The sequence below is a fragment of the Mobula hypostoma genome, chromosome 1, assembly GCF_963921235.1.
Source record: "Mobula hypostoma chromosome 1, sMobHyp1.1, whole genome shotgun sequence".
NCBI classification, from domain to species: Eukaryota; Metazoa; Chordata; class Chondrichthyes; order Myliobatiformes; family Myliobatidae; genus Mobula; species Mobula hypostoma.
In genome coordinates this window covers 175,780,607-175,798,963 of record NC_086097.1, presented here as the reverse complement: position 1 = coordinate 175,798,963, position 18,357 = coordinate 175,780,607, and the positions used below count along the sequence as shown (strand labels likewise).

General features: G+C 41.7%; 1 protein-coding gene across 1 annotated transcript in view; it reads right to left on the bottom strand.

Moving 5' to 3' along the window:
* b4galt6 (UDP-Gal:betaGlcNAc beta 1,4- galactosyltransferase, polypeptide 6) overlaps positions 1–18,357 on the bottom strand; it is a 109,209-nt gene that overhangs the window by 21,285 nt on the left and 69,567 nt on the right. The window contains exon 6 of the mRNA XM_063060157.1: positions 17,400–17,587. Coding sequence (XP_062916227.1) covers positions 17,400–17,587 — 188 coding nt within the window. The remainder of the gene's footprint in view (positions 1–17,399; positions 17,588–18,357) is intronic.

Genomic DNA, 18,357 nt, shown 5'->3' with positions numbered 1-18,357 from the left:
ACTCTGAAAGCTATATCGGATCTAATTCAAAGGGAAATTTCAACCTCTATAACGGAGCTGATTCGCGCAGATATTTCAATTAATTTCCAGAAAATTGCGGATTCAATCGATAGAATGCAAACATCTATCATGGAACATCAGTAGGCTATATCTAATCTTCAAAAATCCACGCAACAAAATGAACTCAAGATGGAGAAAATTGAAGAAACAATTACTACAATGAAGAAAAAACTGGACTTTCTGACTTTTAAAAACTCTGACTTAGAATCCAGAATGCGACGGCTGAATATTCGAATTATTGGTGTTCGTGAAGCTGTTGAATCTGACAACCCTATAAGGTTTTTTTCTCAACTTTTAAAAGATGCATTTCCTACCGTATTTCCTGACCAACCACCGTTACTGGATCGGGCTCACAGAGTTCCATCATATTCGTCTAAGTCAGATAAACCTCGACATGTCATTTTACGTTTTCATTACTTTCAAGACAAGGAGAAACTGCTTCAATTTGTTCGATCTAAAGGTTATATTGATTTTTTGGATCTTCAGTTCCGATTCATGGAGGACTTCAGCAAACAGATTCGGGATCAACGGGTTCGTTACAGATCTGTGATGTCGGAACTCTACAAGATGGATTTAAAACCAGCGCTGCTTTACCCTGCGCGTTTAAGGATACGTACGCCTGACGGAGCCCTTCGTTTTTTTTGAATCTCCATCGGATGCCCAGAGTTATCTGGATCAATTTCACCTTCAACATCTTAATCGTAATTGTTAATTATCTCCGTTTGACCGGAGGTTGTGAATCTGTCGGGTTTAATTTTTGGTTGCTTTATATGGGTAGAAAAGTTTTATTTTGATTAATTAATATGGTTGCCAAACTTTCTTTCCAACTGCGTCATTCCTTTCTTTTTCCCTGGGGATTATGGGTGGTTATTCCCTCAGCATCATTTCGTGTATTTCCTTTGAGGCCTTAAATTTCGTAGTCTTTAAATGTACTTTTTTCTGTAGGTTTTCCTAACTAGTTTTATATTAATAATTTTGTTTCTTTTTTTTGGTTATTATAGGGTCTGTGGTCTGTTATGGTTTTCTTTATATTTTCTGGCTTTTTCTCCGTTTTATATCGTGTTTGTCTTAACTGTTCTACTTTTTTTTATTCTTTTACTGTTTTATAACTAGCTGATCTTTTTTATATTTACACTTTTTTTAGTGAGCGTCTATCGGAAGTCATGGGGGTAGTTCTAGTGCTTGCTTCTTTCTGGCGGGTCTGTTTTAGATTTAGCCTTGAGGTTATGGGGTGGGGGGTGGTGGGAGGGGCCTCACGTTTTAGTTTTTTTCTTCTTGGGCTATTTACATTACTGAAGCATTGGTTGCGTTCTCCTACCCATTATCTCTGGTTTGTTCTGTTCCCTTTCCTGGTTCGTGGTTCGAACCTATCGTCAATCCTCTTTTTTGTGGGTTGACCTTAGGGTTTATGGAGTCTATTATTAATTTTGTCTCCTGGAATACTAATGGTTTTAATCATCCTATTAAAGGGAAAAAAGTTTTTTAAGTATTCCGGAGACTTAAAGCACATGTTCTATTTTTACAAGAGACCCATGTGCGGAGGGGGGACAGACTACGTTTTTTTAAATTCTGGAAGGAACAACAGTTTCATTCGAATTCTAACGCTAAGATTCGAAGCATCTCTATTTTTATAGACTCCTCAGTTACTTTTGTACAACATGATATTATCTCTGATCCGAATGGTAGATTTCTACTGGTTAGTGGTCTACTATTCAATAAAAAGGTAGTTTTGGTTAACGTTTATGCTCCCAATATGGACTGTCTGGAATTTTATAAATTATTATTTAATCGGTTCCCGAATTTGAATGAGTTTTCATTGATCTGGGGCGGAGATCTTAATACTTGCTTATCTCCAGTTTTGGACCGTTCGGCTCCTCTATGGACCTTACCTAATAAATCTGCAACTTTGATTAACTCATTCCTCTCTGATTCTGGGTCGACGGACATTTGGCGTTTTTTGCATCCTCAGGAAAAAGATTTTCCTTTTTTTTCCACATGTTCACCATTCCTATTCAAGAATTGATTATTTTTTTATTGACTCTCGGCTTATCTCTTCAGTGATTAAATGTGATTATGATTCTATAACCATTTCGGATCATGCTCCACTTAAGCTTTCTATTAAAATTCAGGTCAATACACAAAATAATAGACAATGGCGTTTTAATTCGTTGCTGCTTCAGGACTTGGATTTTGTTAACTTTATGAATGAACAGATTGATTTCTTTTTTACAATCAACTACACAGAGGATATTTCTGTGAACACTCTTTGGGATACTTTTAAAGCTTATATTCATGGTCAGATTATCTCGTATTCTGCTGCTTTGAGGAAGAAGTTGAAGCAGGAGGAGATGGTAATTGTGGACAAGATTAAGGAAATTGATAAGAAATATGTTTCAGCTCCCAAAGAAGCTGTATAAACAAAGAACTGAACTTCAAATGGAGCACAGCTTATTACTTTCGTCCTCAATTGTAAACCAATTAAAGAAAACAAGAAGTGAATTTTATGTACACAGTGACAAAGCTGGTAAACTGTTGGCTAACCAACTGAAGTCTAATCATACTAAATCTCAAATTAATCAGATTTATAATCAAAATGATCGACTGATATTTGATCATGTGATCAAACTTTCTTTTTATTCTTCCTTATATCAATCTGAGTCTTTACGAGACTCTAAATATATGAATGATTTTTTAGATATCCTAGATTTCCCTGAGATTTCACAGGATATGTCTTCTATGCTTGATACTCCCATTACTACTGATGAGATTAAGAATGTTATTTCCTCTATGAACCTGGGGAAAGCTCCTGGCCCTGATGGGTTTACCGTGGAATTTTATAAGTTTTTTGCACCTTCATTAATCCCTTGGTTCTGTAGGGTTTTGGAGGCTTCATTAAAACTTGGTAAACTTCCCGAATCCTTTTATAGAGCGTCAATCTCTCTAATATTAAAGAAGGATAAAGATCCTGCTCAACGTGCATCTTATAGACCAATATCTTTATTAAATGTTGATTCTAAAATTTTTTCTAAATTATTAGCAAACAGATTAGAAAAAGTACTCCCTTTTATTATTTCGGAAGACCAAACGGGTTTTATTAAAGGTCGTTACTCTTTCTATAACATTCGCACACTGTTAAATATTGTTTATATCCCCTCACCAAATGTTCCTGAGTGTGTTATGTCTTTAGATGCTGAAAAAGCTTTTGATAGAGTAGAATGGCCTTACTTATTTAAGGTGCTTGAAACGTTTAATTTTAGCTCGAAATTTATATCCTGGATTAAACTGTTATATCATTCTCCTATGGCCTCGGTCCGTACTAACTCTTTAAGCTCACCTTTTTTCCCTCTTTTTCAAGGTACTCGACAAGGTTGTCCTCTTAGTCCTTTATTATTTGATATTGCATTAGAACCTCTTGCAATTGCCATTCGAGAATCTCCAAATATTATTGGGATAACTCGGGGCCTAAAGTCCCATAAAATATCACTCTATGCTGATGACTTACTTTTATATATTTCTAATTCTCAAAAATCTATCCCTGCTGCTTTAGTTTTATTAGCACAATTCAGGTTATAAATTAAACCTTAGTAAGAGTGAACTTTTTCCGATTAATAAACAACTTCCCTCGTATCATAACTTTGTTTAAATTGATTAATAATTATTTCTCATATCTTGGGATTAAAATTACTTGTAAATACAAAGATTTATTTAAGACTAATTTTTTACCCTTAATTGATCATATTACTCAACTTTCATCTAAATAGTTTCCATTATATAAAAGTTCACTCTTCCTTCAGTTAGTCCTCACGAAGGCTCTCGGCCTGAAACGTCGACTGCGCCTCTTCCTATAGATGCTGCTTGGCCTGCTGCGTTCACCAGCAACTTTGATGTATGTTGTTCCATTATATTTAACTTTGATTGGTCGTATTAATGCAGTAAGATGTTTATTCTGCCAAAATTTTTATATATATTTCAGGCATTACCGATTTTTGTTCCAAAATCTTTTTTTGATGAAGTTGACTCTAAAATTTCTTCATTTATTTGGCAAAATAAAAACCCGAGATTGGGTAAAATACATTTACAGAAAGCCAAGAGAGATGGAGATCTAGCATTACCTAACTTTAGATTCTATTATTGGGCAATTAATATTCGACATATGAAATTTTGGTTACTTGACCAAGATACACTATCCATTCCTAAATGGGTAGTATTGGAATTACAATCTGCTCAGGGCTATGCACTTGGCTCTATTTTAGGTTCCTCTCTTCCTTTTGATTTGAAACGCCTTAAACTGGTCTCTAACCCGATAGTTAAGTATACCTTGCGTATTTGGTTTCAATTCAGAAAATTTTTTGATCTCAACCAATTTGGGCTAGCAATCCCTATTTTAGGTAACATATTTTTTCCTCCCTCTTTCATGGATCGTGCGTTTCAAATTTGGAAGACTTAAGGGTATTTTACAGTTTTTGGATTTCTTTTTAGATGGTTCCCTTATGTCTTTTGAACAATTATCTAATAAATATAATTTACCAAGAATACTTTTTTTTAGATATCTCCAAGTTAGAAATTTCCTAAGTACTGTACTCTCTTCCTTTCCGACGCTACCTCCTACATATATTTTAGATACTATAATTAACCTTAATCCATGTCAGAAAGGTGTAACGGCTATTATTTATAATATTATTATGAAACTTAGGAAAGCTCCATTTGATAAGATTAGGTCAGATTGGGAACAAGAATTGGGTTCTATTATTTCCGTGGATGACTGGGGGCAGATTTTACAGTTAGTCAATACTTCCTCTATCTGTGCTAAACATTCCCTAATTTAATTTAAAGTTGTTCATAGAGCACATATGTCCAAAGATAAATTAGCTCATTTCTATTCTCATATTAATCCTTTTTGTGATAGATGTCCGGGGCAGATAGCCTCTTTATCTCATATGTTTTGGTCTTGTCCTACTCTGGAAACTTTCTGGAGAGACATTTTTAATATTATCTCAAAGGTATTGAATATAGATATTTCTCCTCATCCTATTACTGCTATCTTTGGATTACCTAAAATTTCCAGTAATCTTTCCCCTTCAGCCCGTAGAATGATTGCATTTCTTACTTTAATGGCGAAAAGATGTATCTTACAACATTGGAAAGAACCTAATGCTCCAACTACCTTTTTTTGGTTTTCCCAGATGATATTATGCTTAAATTTGGAGAAAATTAGAAGTAATCTTTATGATTCCTCACTTAAATTTGAACAGACCTGGAGATCTTTTATTCAATATTTTCATTTAATGTAATTTTTTTTTCTCTTTTGTTCCATATTTATATTCCTTTCTTGCCTTTTTTTAAAACTGTTTTTAATGGAGGTCGGGTTTGAGGACGTGATTTTAAGTTCTTTAACTCTACCTGTTTCCAAGTTAGCCCATTGCTTTGCTTTTAGTTTAGTTGCACGGTGGGTTTTTTGGGGGGGGGGGTTCTTTTTCCTTTTCTCTATTGATATATATATATATATATATATATATATAAAAATCAGTATACTATTATTTTACCATATTATTTTATGTTTAAATTGCACTGTTTGTATCAATTTTTTCTTCTGTATTAATATTTCCTGTAATTTCTAACAGTGTATTAGTGCCTTTATGGTTTACCCTTTGTATACTTATTCAATAAAAAGATTTAAAAAGAAAGATTCAGCAGTTTGAACGGGGGACAACTGCGCAAGCGCGTGAAGGTCGGCCAATGAGAACAGCGGGAAGAGTTTAAAAGCGAGCAGAGTTGAAAAGGCGATGGCTAGTTCTTCAGCGGCTTGAACACGGCATGACTGCGCAGGGTGGAGGTCGGCCAGTGAGAACAGCGGGAAGAGTTTAAAAAGAAGACAGATTTACAAAGTGGGCATCGGAAGAGTGGGCGACAGAGTAGTGGGAGACAGAGTAGGAAGGCTTTGGCTCAACGGGGCTTTGGCGATAAGGGGTCAAGGCCAGATAGGTTATCTGTTTAAAATAAAGACAGAAAGTATGTGTGTGAGGCCAGTTTTCTGTGCTCAGTGTCAGATGTGGGAGGTCCTGGAGACTCCCGGCCTCCCGGACGACCACATCTGCACCAGGTGCATCGAGCTGCAGTTCCTCAAAGACCACGTTAGGGAACTGGAGCTGCAGCTCGATGACCTTCGTCTGGTCAGGGAGAGTGAGGACGTGATAGAGAGGAGCTACAGGCAGGTAGTCACCCTGGGACCACAAGAGACAGAGAAGTGGGTAACAGATAGGAGAGGGAAGGGCAAGAAACAGGTGCTGGAGAGTACCCCAGTGGCTGTCCCCCTTAACAATAAGTATTCCTGCTTGAGTACTGTGGGGGGGGGGGGAATGTGGAGACAGCCTACCTGGGGGAAGCATGTGACAGTGAGTATAGGAATAGAATGAGGTGGAGGATAAATGCGTGGCTGAGGGATTGGAACAGGGATTCAGACTTCTAGAGCATTTGGACCTCTTCTGGGGCAGTTGTGACCGTACAAAAAGGACGGGTTGCACTTGAATCCAAGGGGAACCAATATCCTGGCGGGAAGGTTTGCTAAGGCTATCGGGGAGAGTTTAAACTAAAATTGCTGGGGGGTGGAAACCGAACTGAATTGACAGAGGAAAGGGAGGTTGGCTCACAAATAGAGAAAGCTTGGAGACAGTGCGAATGGGAGGATAGGCAGGTGATAGAGAAGGGACGCGCTCAGACCGATGGTTTGAGATGTGTCTATTTTAATGCGAGGAGTATTATGATCAAAGCAGATGAGCTTAGAGCGTGGATCAGCACTTAGAGCTATGATGTTGTGGCCATTACAGAGACCTGGCTGGTGCAGGGGCAGGAATGGCTACTTCAAGTGCCAGGCTTTAGATGTTTCAGAAAGGATAGGGAGGGAGGCAAAAGAGGTGGGGGCGTGGCACTGCTGATCAGAGATAGTGGCACAGCTGCAGAAAAGGAGGAAGTCATGGAGGGGTTGTCTATGGAGTCTCTGTGGGTGGAAGTTTGGAATAGGAAGGGGTCAATAACTCTACTGGGTGTTTTTTAAAATATTTTTATATATATATATAGACCACCCAATTGCAACAGGGACATCGAGGAGCAGATAGGGAGACAGATTCTGGAAAGAAGTAACAATAACAGGGTTGTTGTGGTGGGAGATTTTAATTTCCCAAATATTGATTGGTATCTCCCTAGAGGGAGGGGTTTAGCTGGTGTAGAGTTTGTTAGATGTATTCAGGAAGGTTTCTTGACACGATATGTAGATAAGCCTACAAAAGGAGAGGCTGTACTTGATCTGGTACTGGGAAATGAACCTGGTCAGGTGTCAGATCTCTGGTCTGTCAGTGGGAGAGCATTTTGGAGATAGTGATCACAATTCTATCTCCTTTACCATAGCACTGGAGAGGGACAGGAACAGACAAGTTAGGGAAACGTTTAATTGGAGTAAGGGGAAATATGAGGCTATCAGGCAGGAACTTGGAAGCATAAATTGGAAACAGATATTCTCAGGGAAATGTACAGAAGAAATGTGGAAAATGTTCAGGGAATATTTGCATAGGGTTCTGAGTATAGGTATGTTCCAATGAGACATGGAAAGGATGGTAGGGTACAAGATCCGTGGTGTACAAAGGTTGCTGTAAATCTAGTCAAGAAGAAAAGAAGAGCTTATGAAAGGTTCAAAAAACTAGGTAATGATAGGAATCTGGAAGATTATAAGGCGAGCAGGAAGGAGTTTAAGAATGAAATTAGGAGAGCCAGAAAGGGCCATGAGAAGGCCTTGGCAGACAGGATTAAGGAAAACCCCAAAGCATTCTACAAGTATGTGAAGAGCAAGAGGATAAGACATGAGAGATTAGGACCAATCAAGTGTGACAGTGGAAAAGTGTGTACAGAACCAGAGGAAATAGCAGAGGTACTTAATGAATACTTTGCTTCAGTATTCACTACGGAAAAGGATCTTGGCGATTGTAGGGATGACTTGCAGTGGACTGAAAAGCTTGAGCATGTAGATATTAAGGAAGAGGATGTGCTGGAGCTTTTGGAAAGCATCAAGTTGGCTAAGTCATCGGGACCAGACGGGATGTACCCCAGGCTACTGTGGGAAGCGAGGGAGGAGATTGCTGAGCCTCTGGCGATGATCTTTGCATCATCAATGACGACAGGAGAGGTTCCTGAGGATTGGAGGGTTGCTGATGTTGTTCCCTTATTCAAGAAAGGGAGTAGAGATAGCCCAGGAAATTATAGACCAGTGAGTCTTACTTCAGTGGTTGGTAAGTTGATGGAGAAGATCCTGAGAGGCAGGATTTATGAACATTTGGAGAAGCATAATATTCATACAATCCATCAGCTTTACGCCAAGGCAACCAGTGCAGTGCTCGCTCAGGGCACCATCGGGGAGTGGTTCCAAACTTCTATAGGATTCCGTCAGGGCTGCCTCCTCTCCCCCACTCTCTTCAACATCTTCCTGGAACGAATCATGAGTGTTGCCCTTGAAGATCATGTGGGCACAGTCAGTGTCGGAGGGAGGAACATCACAAACCTAAGATTTGCTGATGACATTGATGGATTTGCAGGAAAAGAGGATGAACTGGCCAACCTGGTCAGCCATCTTGACAGAGCCTCCACAAGGTTTGGAATGAAACTAAGTGCCCAGAAAACCAAGCTCATGGGAAATGCCAAGGGTGCCATCACAACAGACATCTCAGTCAACGGTCAGAAACTTGAGACAGTGCAGCAATTCAAATACCTGGGGGCAATCATCAGCGATGAAGGATCAAGACCAGAAATTCTGGCAAGAACCGCACAGACAATGACTGCACTATCCAAACTCAAGACAATATGGAGGGACAGAAACATCACCATGAAGTACAAGATCAGACTCCTGCGTGCACTGGTATTCTCCATCTTCCTGTACGCATGTGAGACATGGACTCTCACAGCACAGCTATACAGGTATTGGAAATGAGATGCTATCGCAACATCTTGGGCATCTCATACTTGGACCAAATTACAAACGAGCAGGTCTGCAAGACCACCCAGCACCACATTGGCCCCCATGAAGACCTTCTCACAACGGTGAAGAAAAGAAAGCTGAGATGGTACAGCCACGTAACAAGATCCAGTCGCCTTGCAAAGACCATTCTACAAGGAACTGTGGAGGGGAAAAGGAGGAGAGGTAGACGGAGGAAAAGATGGATGGACAACATTAAAGAATGGACAGGGAAAACATCTGCGGTGACCCAGGCTCTGGTGCACAACCGCGACAGATGGAACAGACTAGTGCAAAGCTTGTCATGACAGCGCCCCGACGACTCCACCAGGAGTTAAGGCCACAAGGAAGGAAGGAATATCATTAGGAATAGACAGCATGGCTTTGTCAAAGGCAGGTCGTGCCTTACGAGCCTGACTGAATTTTTTCAGTATGTAACTAAACACATTGATAAAGAAGATGTAGTGTGTATGGATTTTAGCAAGGGATTTGATAAGGTACCCCACTGCAAGGCTTATTGAGAAAGTAAGGAGACATGGGATCAAAGGGGACATTGCTTTGTGGATCCAGAACTGGCTTACTAACAGAAGGCAAAGAGTGGTCGTAGATAGGTCATATTCTGCATGGAAGCCAGTGACCAGTGGTGTGCCTCAGGGATCTGTTCTGGGACCCCTACTCTTTGTGATTTTTATAAATGACCTGGATGAGGAAGTGGAGGGATGGGTTAGTAAGTTTGCTGATGACACAAAGGTTGGGGGTGTTGTGGATAGTATGGAGGGCTGTCAGAGGTTACAACGGGACATTGATAGGATGCAAAACTGGGCTGAGAAGTGGCAGATGGGAGTTCAACCCAGATAAGTGTCAGGTGGTTCATTTTGGTAGGTCAAATATGATGGCAGAATATAGCATTAATGGTAAGACTCTTGGCAGTGTGGAGGATCAGAGGGATCTTAGGGTCCGAGTCCATAGGACACTCAAAGCTGCTACACAAGTTGACTCTGTGGTTAAGAAGGCATACAGTGCATTGGCCTTCATCAATCGTGGGACTGAGTTTAAGAGCCGAGAGGTAATGTCGCAGCTATATAGGACCCTGGCCACACGCCACTTGTAGTACTGTGCTCAATTCTGGTCGCCTCACTGTAGGAAGGACATGGAAACTATAGAAAGGGTGCAGAGGAGATTTACAAGGATGTTGCCTGGATTGGGGAGCATACCTTATGAGAATAGTTTGAGTGAACTCGGCCTTTTCTCCTTGGAGCGACAGAGGATGAGAGGTGACCTGATAGAGGTGTATAAGATAATGAGAGGCATTGATCACGTAGATAATCAGAGGCTTTTCCTCAGGGCTGAAATGGCTAGCAGAAGAGGGCATAGTTTTAAGGTGCTTGGAAGTAGGTAGAGATGTCAGGGGTAAGTAGTTGTTGTGTTGTTTTTTTTTAACGCAGAGTAGTGAGTGCACAGAATGGGCTGCTGGCGGTGGTGGTGGAGGTGGATACAATAGGGTCTTTTAAGAGCCTCCTGAATGGCTACATGGAGCTTAGAAAAATAGTGGGCTATGGGTAAAGCCTAGGTAGTTCTAAGGCAGGGACATGTTCGGCACAGCTTTGTGGGCCTAAGGGCCTGTATTGTGCTGCAGGTTTTCTATGTTTCTATGATCAGTGCACTTACCTTCCTTACCACCGACCCATCCTGCAAGTTAACCCTTAGGGAATCTTGCACGAGGACTCCCAAGTCCCTTTACACTTGTGATTACTGAATTTTCTCTCCATTAGAACATTGTCTACACTTCTAATCTTTCTACCTAAGTACATGATCAGACACTTCCCTACACAACATTCCATCTGCCACTGCTTTGCCAACTCTCCCAATCTGTCTAAATCCTACTACAGACTCCCTGCTACCTCAACACCATCTGCCACTACACCTATCTTCATATTGTCTGCAAACTTGGCCACAAAGCCATCAACTCCATCATACAAACCACTGCATACAACGTAAAAACCTGTCACAATATCAACCCCTGTGAAACACTAGTCACTGGCAGCCAATCAGAAAAGGCCCCTTTTATTCACATTCTTTGCCACCTGCTAGTCAGCCAATCTTTTATCCATGTCGGTATCTTTCCTGTAATGCTGCGAGCTCTTATTAAGCAGCCTCACTTGTGAGATTTAGTCAAAGGCTTTCTGAAAATCCAAGTAAACAACATCCACTGACTCTCCTTTGTCTATCCTGCTGGTCATTTCCTCAAGGAATTCCAACAGATTTGTCAGGCAAGGATTCCCAGTAAGGAAACCAAGCTGACTATGGAAAAAAGTACAGTCGTTGTTTCGGGCCAAAACCCTTCGGCAGGACTGGAGGGAAAAAACAGGTTGAGGAGTAGATTTAAAAGGTAGGGAGGAAGAGGGGAAAGAGAAGCACCAGGTGATAGGTGAAACCTGGAGGGAGAGGGATAGTAAAGAGCTGCGAAGTTGATTGGTGAAAGAGACAGAAGGCCATGGAAGGAAGAAACAAGGATGAGCACCAGAGGGCAGCGATGGGCAGGCAAGGAGATAAGGTGAAAGGGAAAAAGGGATGGAAAATGGTGAAGTGGGTGGGGATGGAGCACTACTGGAAGTTTGAGGAATCGATGTTCATGCCTTCAGGTTGGAGGCTACCCAAACGGAATATAACCTAAATGTGGCCTCATCAGGACAGTGGAAGAGGCTATGGATAGACATAATCAGAATGGGAATGGGAAGTGGAATTGAAACATGTGGTCACTGGGAGATCCTGCTTGTTTGGCGGACGGAGTGTAGATGCTCAGTTAAGCGGTCTCCCAATCTACATTGGGTCTCACTGATATACAGGAGGCCACAATGGGAGCACCGAGCACAGTAAATGACCATGACAGACTCACATGTGAAGTGTTGCCTCACCTGGAAGGACTGTTTAAGGCCCTGAATGGTAGTGAGGGAGGAGGTATAGGAGCAGGTGTAGCACTTGTTCCACTGGCAAGGGTAAGTGCCAGGAGGGATATCAGTGGGGAGGGCCAAACAGACAAGGAAGTCCTGTAGGGTGCAATCCCTGCGGAAGTAGAAAGTTGGGGGGGGGGTGGGAGGGAAAGATGTGTTTGGTGGTGGGATCCCTTTGGAGGTTTCGGAGAATTATGTGCCGGACACGGAGACCAGTGGGGTGGTAGATGAGGACATGAGGAATCCTATCCCTGGTAGGGTGGCGGGAAGATGGGATACAAGCAGACATGCACATCTCTCCCAATCCTCTAGCTTCTCACAAATTTTTGCTATATTATATGCCCTCTTCTCCTTTTATGCTGTTCTTGACTTCCCTTGTCAGCTACTGTTGCCTCATCCTTCCTTTAGAATACCTCTTCCTCCAAGGGAAATTTCTATCCTGCACCTTCCAAATTGCTCCCAGAAACTACAGCCACCATGTCTGCTGGTGCCCCCTTCCAATCAACATTAGCCATCTCCTCCCTCATACATCTATAATTCCTTTTACTCCACTGTAAACTGACACAGCTGACTATAGCTTCTCCCTGTCAAACTGCAGGGTGAATTATATTGTATTATGACCACTGCCTCATAAGGGTTCCTTGACCTTAAGCTCCTTAATCAAAACTGGTTCATTACACAGCACTCAATACAGAATTGCCTTTCTCATAGTAGGCTCAATCACAAACTGCTCTAAAAAGGTATCTCGTAGGCATTCTACAAGTGCCCTCTTTTGGGATCCAGCACCAACCTGATTTTCCAATCTACCCGCACACTGAAATCCCCCAACTAATATAAAGTTTTTATTTAAACATTCTTTTTCTATCTCCTTTTTAATTAATGGTCCTTATTCTGGCTACTATTTGGTGGCCTGTATACAACTCCCATCAGGGTCTTTTTACCCTTGCAGTTTCTTTAACTCTACACACAAGGGTGCTGCATCTTCTGATCCCATGTGCCCTCTTTTTAAGGATTTGAATTCATTTATTACTATCAGAGACACTCCACTCTCTCTGCCTCTACTGCAGTCTGTGGCAGAGCATTCCACACATTAACTACTTCCGGCTGAAAAAAATTCCTCTTTACCTCTGTTCTAAAGGGTTGCCCCTCAATTCTGGGGTTGTGCCTGCTAGTTCTGGATACACCCACCATAGGAAACATCCTCTCCACATCCACCCTATCCAGTCCTTTCAACATTCAGTAGGTTTCAATGAGATCCCCATGCATACTTCTAACTTCCAGTGAGTACGCACCCTAAGCTGCCAAATGCCAAAACCCCTTCATACCTGGAATCAACTTCGTGAAGCTCCTCTGGGCTCTCTCCAATGACAGCACATCTTTTCTGAGATATGGGGCCCAAAACTGATGACAATACTCCAAGTGTGGCCTGACTAGTCTCTTATAAAGCCTCAGCATTATCTCCTCACTTTTATATTCTATTCCCCTTGAAATAAATGCCTGCGTTGCATTTGCCTTCTTTACCACATTCTCAACCTGTAAATTAACCTTCTGGGAATCTTACACAAGGACTCCCAAGTCACTCTGCACCTCTGATGTTTGAACCTTCTCCCCATTTAGGTAATAGTCTTCACTATTGTTCCTTTTACCAAAATGCATTATCAAACATTTTCCAAAACTGTATTCCATCTGCCACTTTTTTTGCCCATTCTTCCAATTTGTCCAAGTCCTGCTGTAATCGCATTGCTTCATCAGCACGACCGACCCATCCACCTCTTTGTATCATCCACACACTTTGTCACAAAGCCATCAATTCCATTATCGAAATCATTGACAAACAATGTGAAAAGTAGCAGTCCCAACACTGACCCCTGAGGAACACCACTAGTCACCAGCAGCCAACCAGGAAAGGCCCCTTTTATTTACACCCATTGCCTCATGCCTGTCAGCCACGCCAGTAACTTTCCTGTAACACCATAGGATGTTATCTTGTTAAGCAACCTTACATGTGGCACCTTATCAAACTCTTGAAAATCTAAGCAATTGACATCCACTGCCTCTCTTTTATCCACCCTGCTGGTTACCTCCTTGAAGAACTCTAACAGATTTGTCAGGCAAGATTTCCCTTCACAGAAACCATGCTGACTTTGACTTATATTAACATTAATCTCCAAGTACCTATCATCCTTAATAGTAGACTCCAACACTTCCTTAGCCACTGGGGTTACTGGCCTATAATTTTCTTTCTTTTGCCTTCCTTTTTAAAAGGGTGGAGTGACATTTGCAATCTTCCAGTCCTCCAGGACCATGCCAGAATCAAATAATTCCTGAAAGATCATAACCAATGTATCCGTTATCTCTTCAGCAATCTCTCTCAGGACTCTGGGATGTTGCCCATCTGGCCCAGGTGACTTATCCATCTCAAGACCTTTGAGTTTGCCAGCACTTTTTCCTTTGTAATGGCAATGGCATTCACTCCTGCTCCCCGACACTCATGGACCTCTGGCACACTGTTAGTATCTTCCACTGTATAGACTGAAGCAAAGTACTTATTATCTGCCATTTCTTCATCCCCCATTACTACCTCACAAGCATCATTTTCCAGTGGTCCAATATCAACTCACCTCCCTTTTACTCTTTATATAACTAAAGAAACCTTTTGGTATCCTGCTTTACATTATTGGGTCGTCCACCCTCATTTCATCGTTTCCTTTTTATAGGTTTTTTAATTGTGTTTTGTTGGATTTTAAAAGCTTCCCAATCATCCAACTTCCCACTCACTTTTGCTACATTATATGCCCTTTCCTTGGCTTTTTATCAGCCATGTTTGCCTGCCCCTGCCATTTGAGAACTTCTTCCTCAGTGGAACATATCTATACTGTGCCTTGTGAACTTTTCCCAGAAACTTCGGCCATCTCTGCTCTGCCATCATCCCCACTAGTATCCTCCAATTCACCTGGGCAAGCTGTTCTCTCGTGCTTCTGTAATTCCTTTTATTCCATTACGATATCGATACATGTGAGTTATGCTTCTCCCTCACAAATTGTGATATGAATTCAATATTAAGATCACAGTAGTAGTCACCTCCTTTACATTAAGCTCCCTAATAATATCTGTTATTACATAACACTCAATCTAAGATAGTCTTTCCCCAAATAGACTCAAGCACAAGCTGCTCTAAAAAGCCATCTTGCAGGTGTAATGCGCTGTAATGTTTCACTGCTAATGTAATGGTTTCTCTTTAGCAGCAATGTTTGGGTTACGACTAGAGATAACAGGGCTTTGGAATGTGGGGCTATCCAATAAGAGGGATGTTGTTCTTTCTTGTGGGTCTGGGAGCAGGGATTTCGCGGTCTTTTGCCAGGGAGAAATGAGGACACAAGATGCGAATGGAGAGAGCTGGTAGACCGCTGGACAGAGTGGACTTGGATTGAGGGCCCGAAGGTTGGCTACGACCCCGACCGGAAACCAGAGGACTGAACCATGAGCTCCAATGTTGCGCATTAGACTGTTTCATGAGAATGGGCCCTTTTTTTTGTTTGTTTCTTTACTAACTATATAGTAAAATTAAGAATCCTAAAGCTCAATCGTTTCATTGCATACTGTGTACTGTTTGTTATTTCGTGGTACTGATTTGTAACAGGGGACACATCATGCAGCATCCACCCAAACAAGATTTCTTAAGTTTGGCCGGGCTGAGGGCTATCTTCCCCTAGATTAAGCCGCTACACAAAACCGAGAGTTACACAGGTATTCAACAAATTCCCTCTTGTGATCTAACACCAATCTGATATTCCCAGTCCCCTTGCATATTGAAGTCCCCCATTACAATCGAGTCATTACCCTTGTTAAATGCGTTTCCCAGCTCCCTTTGCAATTTGAACCCCACATCTTGGCTACTATTTGGAGGCCTATATGATTCCATAATTTTTTTTTACCCTTGCAATTTAACTGCACCCACAAAGACTCTACATTCTCTGACCCTACATCACTTCTTTCTAAAGATGTAATTCCGTCTCTTCCCAACAGAGCCACACACCGCCTATGCTTTAATGCCTGTCCTTTCGATACAAAGTATATCCTTTGATGTTAAGCTCCCAACTATGGCTTTCTTTCAGCCACAACTCAGTGATGCCCACGTCATACCAACCAATGCCTAATTGAGCCACAGGTTCGTCCACCTTATTCTGAATGCTACACACATTTAAATACAGCATCTTCAGACCTGCATTCGTTGCTCTTTTGAATTTTGCCTCTGTGGTACAACTTAACTTTTTGCTCTGTTTGCATTTGTCCTCAATCATTGGCTCCTCCTTTCTTACATTCATGTTACACCCATCATCTGCTTGTAAACCATAATACTGGCTCCCATTCCCCTGCTATATTAGTTTAAACCACTCCCAACAGCTCTAATAAATATGCCCGCAAGAATCCCTCTCAGATTTACGTGCAACCCATCCCTTTTGTACAAGTCCCACCTGCCCCAGGAGAGGTCCCAATTATCAAAAAATCTGAATCTCTGCTCCCTGCTCCAATTCTGCAGCCACCTCAGTCTATTCCTATCCTCACTGTCGCATGGCACAAGCAGCAATCCCGAGATTACTACCTTTGAGGTCCTGCTTCCCAGCTTACTTCATAACTCCCTGTATTCTTTTTCAGGTTCTCATCCCTTTTTCTTCCATGTCATTGGTACCAACATGTATTATGACTTCTGACTGCTCACCCTCCCTTTTCAGGATATTGTGGATGCATCCAGAAACATGTTGGACCCTGGCACCTGGGAGGCAAACTACCATCCATGTTTCCTTTTCATGTCCACAGATCACCTATCTGTAACCCTGACTATAGAGTCCCCTATTACTGCTGCCACCCTCTTCAGTTCCTTACCCTTCTGAGCCACAGGGCCAGACTCAGTGCCAGGGGCATGGCCACTGTTGCTTCCCCCAAGTAGATCATTCCCCCTGCCCCAACAGTACTCAAAATGGAGTTCTTATTGTTGAGGGGGACAAGCACAAGGGTGCTCTCCACTATCTGACGTTCTCCCTTCCCTCTTCTGAGGGTCACCCATATATCTGTCTCCTGCAGCCTTGGGGTGACCTGTCTACCAGTGCTTCACTTTCCCCAACATCCCTTAAGTCATCAAGCTGCAGCTCCAGTTCCCTAACACTGTCTCTAAGGAGCTGCATCTGGATGCACCTGGCACAGATGTGGCCATCGAGGAGGCTGGGAGTCTCCTGCAAATCCCTCATCTGACACCCAGAGCAGAACACTGGCTTTGTAGACATACCCCATATTCTCTCTACAGTTGAATAAGAAACAAGGAATGAACTTACCCAACCTCTGCCTGTTCTCACCAAAGCCTTTTAAGGATAAAAGTGGAAAGTGCAGACACTTACATGTACATGTACTTGTCTAGCTTTGATGCAAAATGTCGTGGCATCTGTCCACATCCATAATAGTTACGATCACTTTCTGGTATGTGGTCAACATCATGAAAAATAAGGCAGTCCCAATCTAGATCTTTGATAGCCTCCAAAAAACCAACGTTGAACAGCATTGCACGATTAAAGGGGTAGTTACCAGCCTGGGTGAACAAAGGAAGAGAAACAATAGCACTTAGGAGTTACAACAAATTAAAGATTAAAATATTATACCATCAAGCTGGTGTACATTAGAATGGATGTCTCAATGGTAACAAAGGCCTAAATGAGGACTTCAGCAACAGATGAATTGAGGTAGAGGCAAGAGTTGCACAACATTAAGGTGACAGAAACAGGCAGTCACTGATGGTTTGGATATGGACACGAAACTAAACCCTGAGGCAACTCTCAACTACGGAGTTGCCTTATCCACAGCTGGGAACATTAGTAACAAGGAAAGCAAACTGTTTTGGTTTTGAAGGTTTGGTTGGAAGTTTCCATTTGTTCATTGTTGAATGGCAATTCAATTGCTGCCAACTTAAGGGAAAAGAGGCAACAAGGGAAGTAAAGCACAATATCACAAACCGGCACACTTGCAAGTTATTGCTTCTTCCTTTCCAGACAAGGACTTAATTGTAGAAAATCAATTAAGGATGATGTATTAAGATGACACTTGGGGAATGAAGATAATTACTTCCTCTGTCTTCTTCCATACCATATGCAATGATCTGGAAATAAAGCCTGCTAAAAATTACAAAACCTTCTATAACAACTCAAAACAGTCTAGAATGCCTTGTGTTCAGTTAGACCAATAGACATGCAGCCATAGTAATACATTATGTAATTAGAATGGCTTAGAAGGTTATGGGTCAAACCCCAGCTAATGGGACTAGCTTGGATGTGTCATCTTAGTCGGCTTGGACCAGTTGGGCGA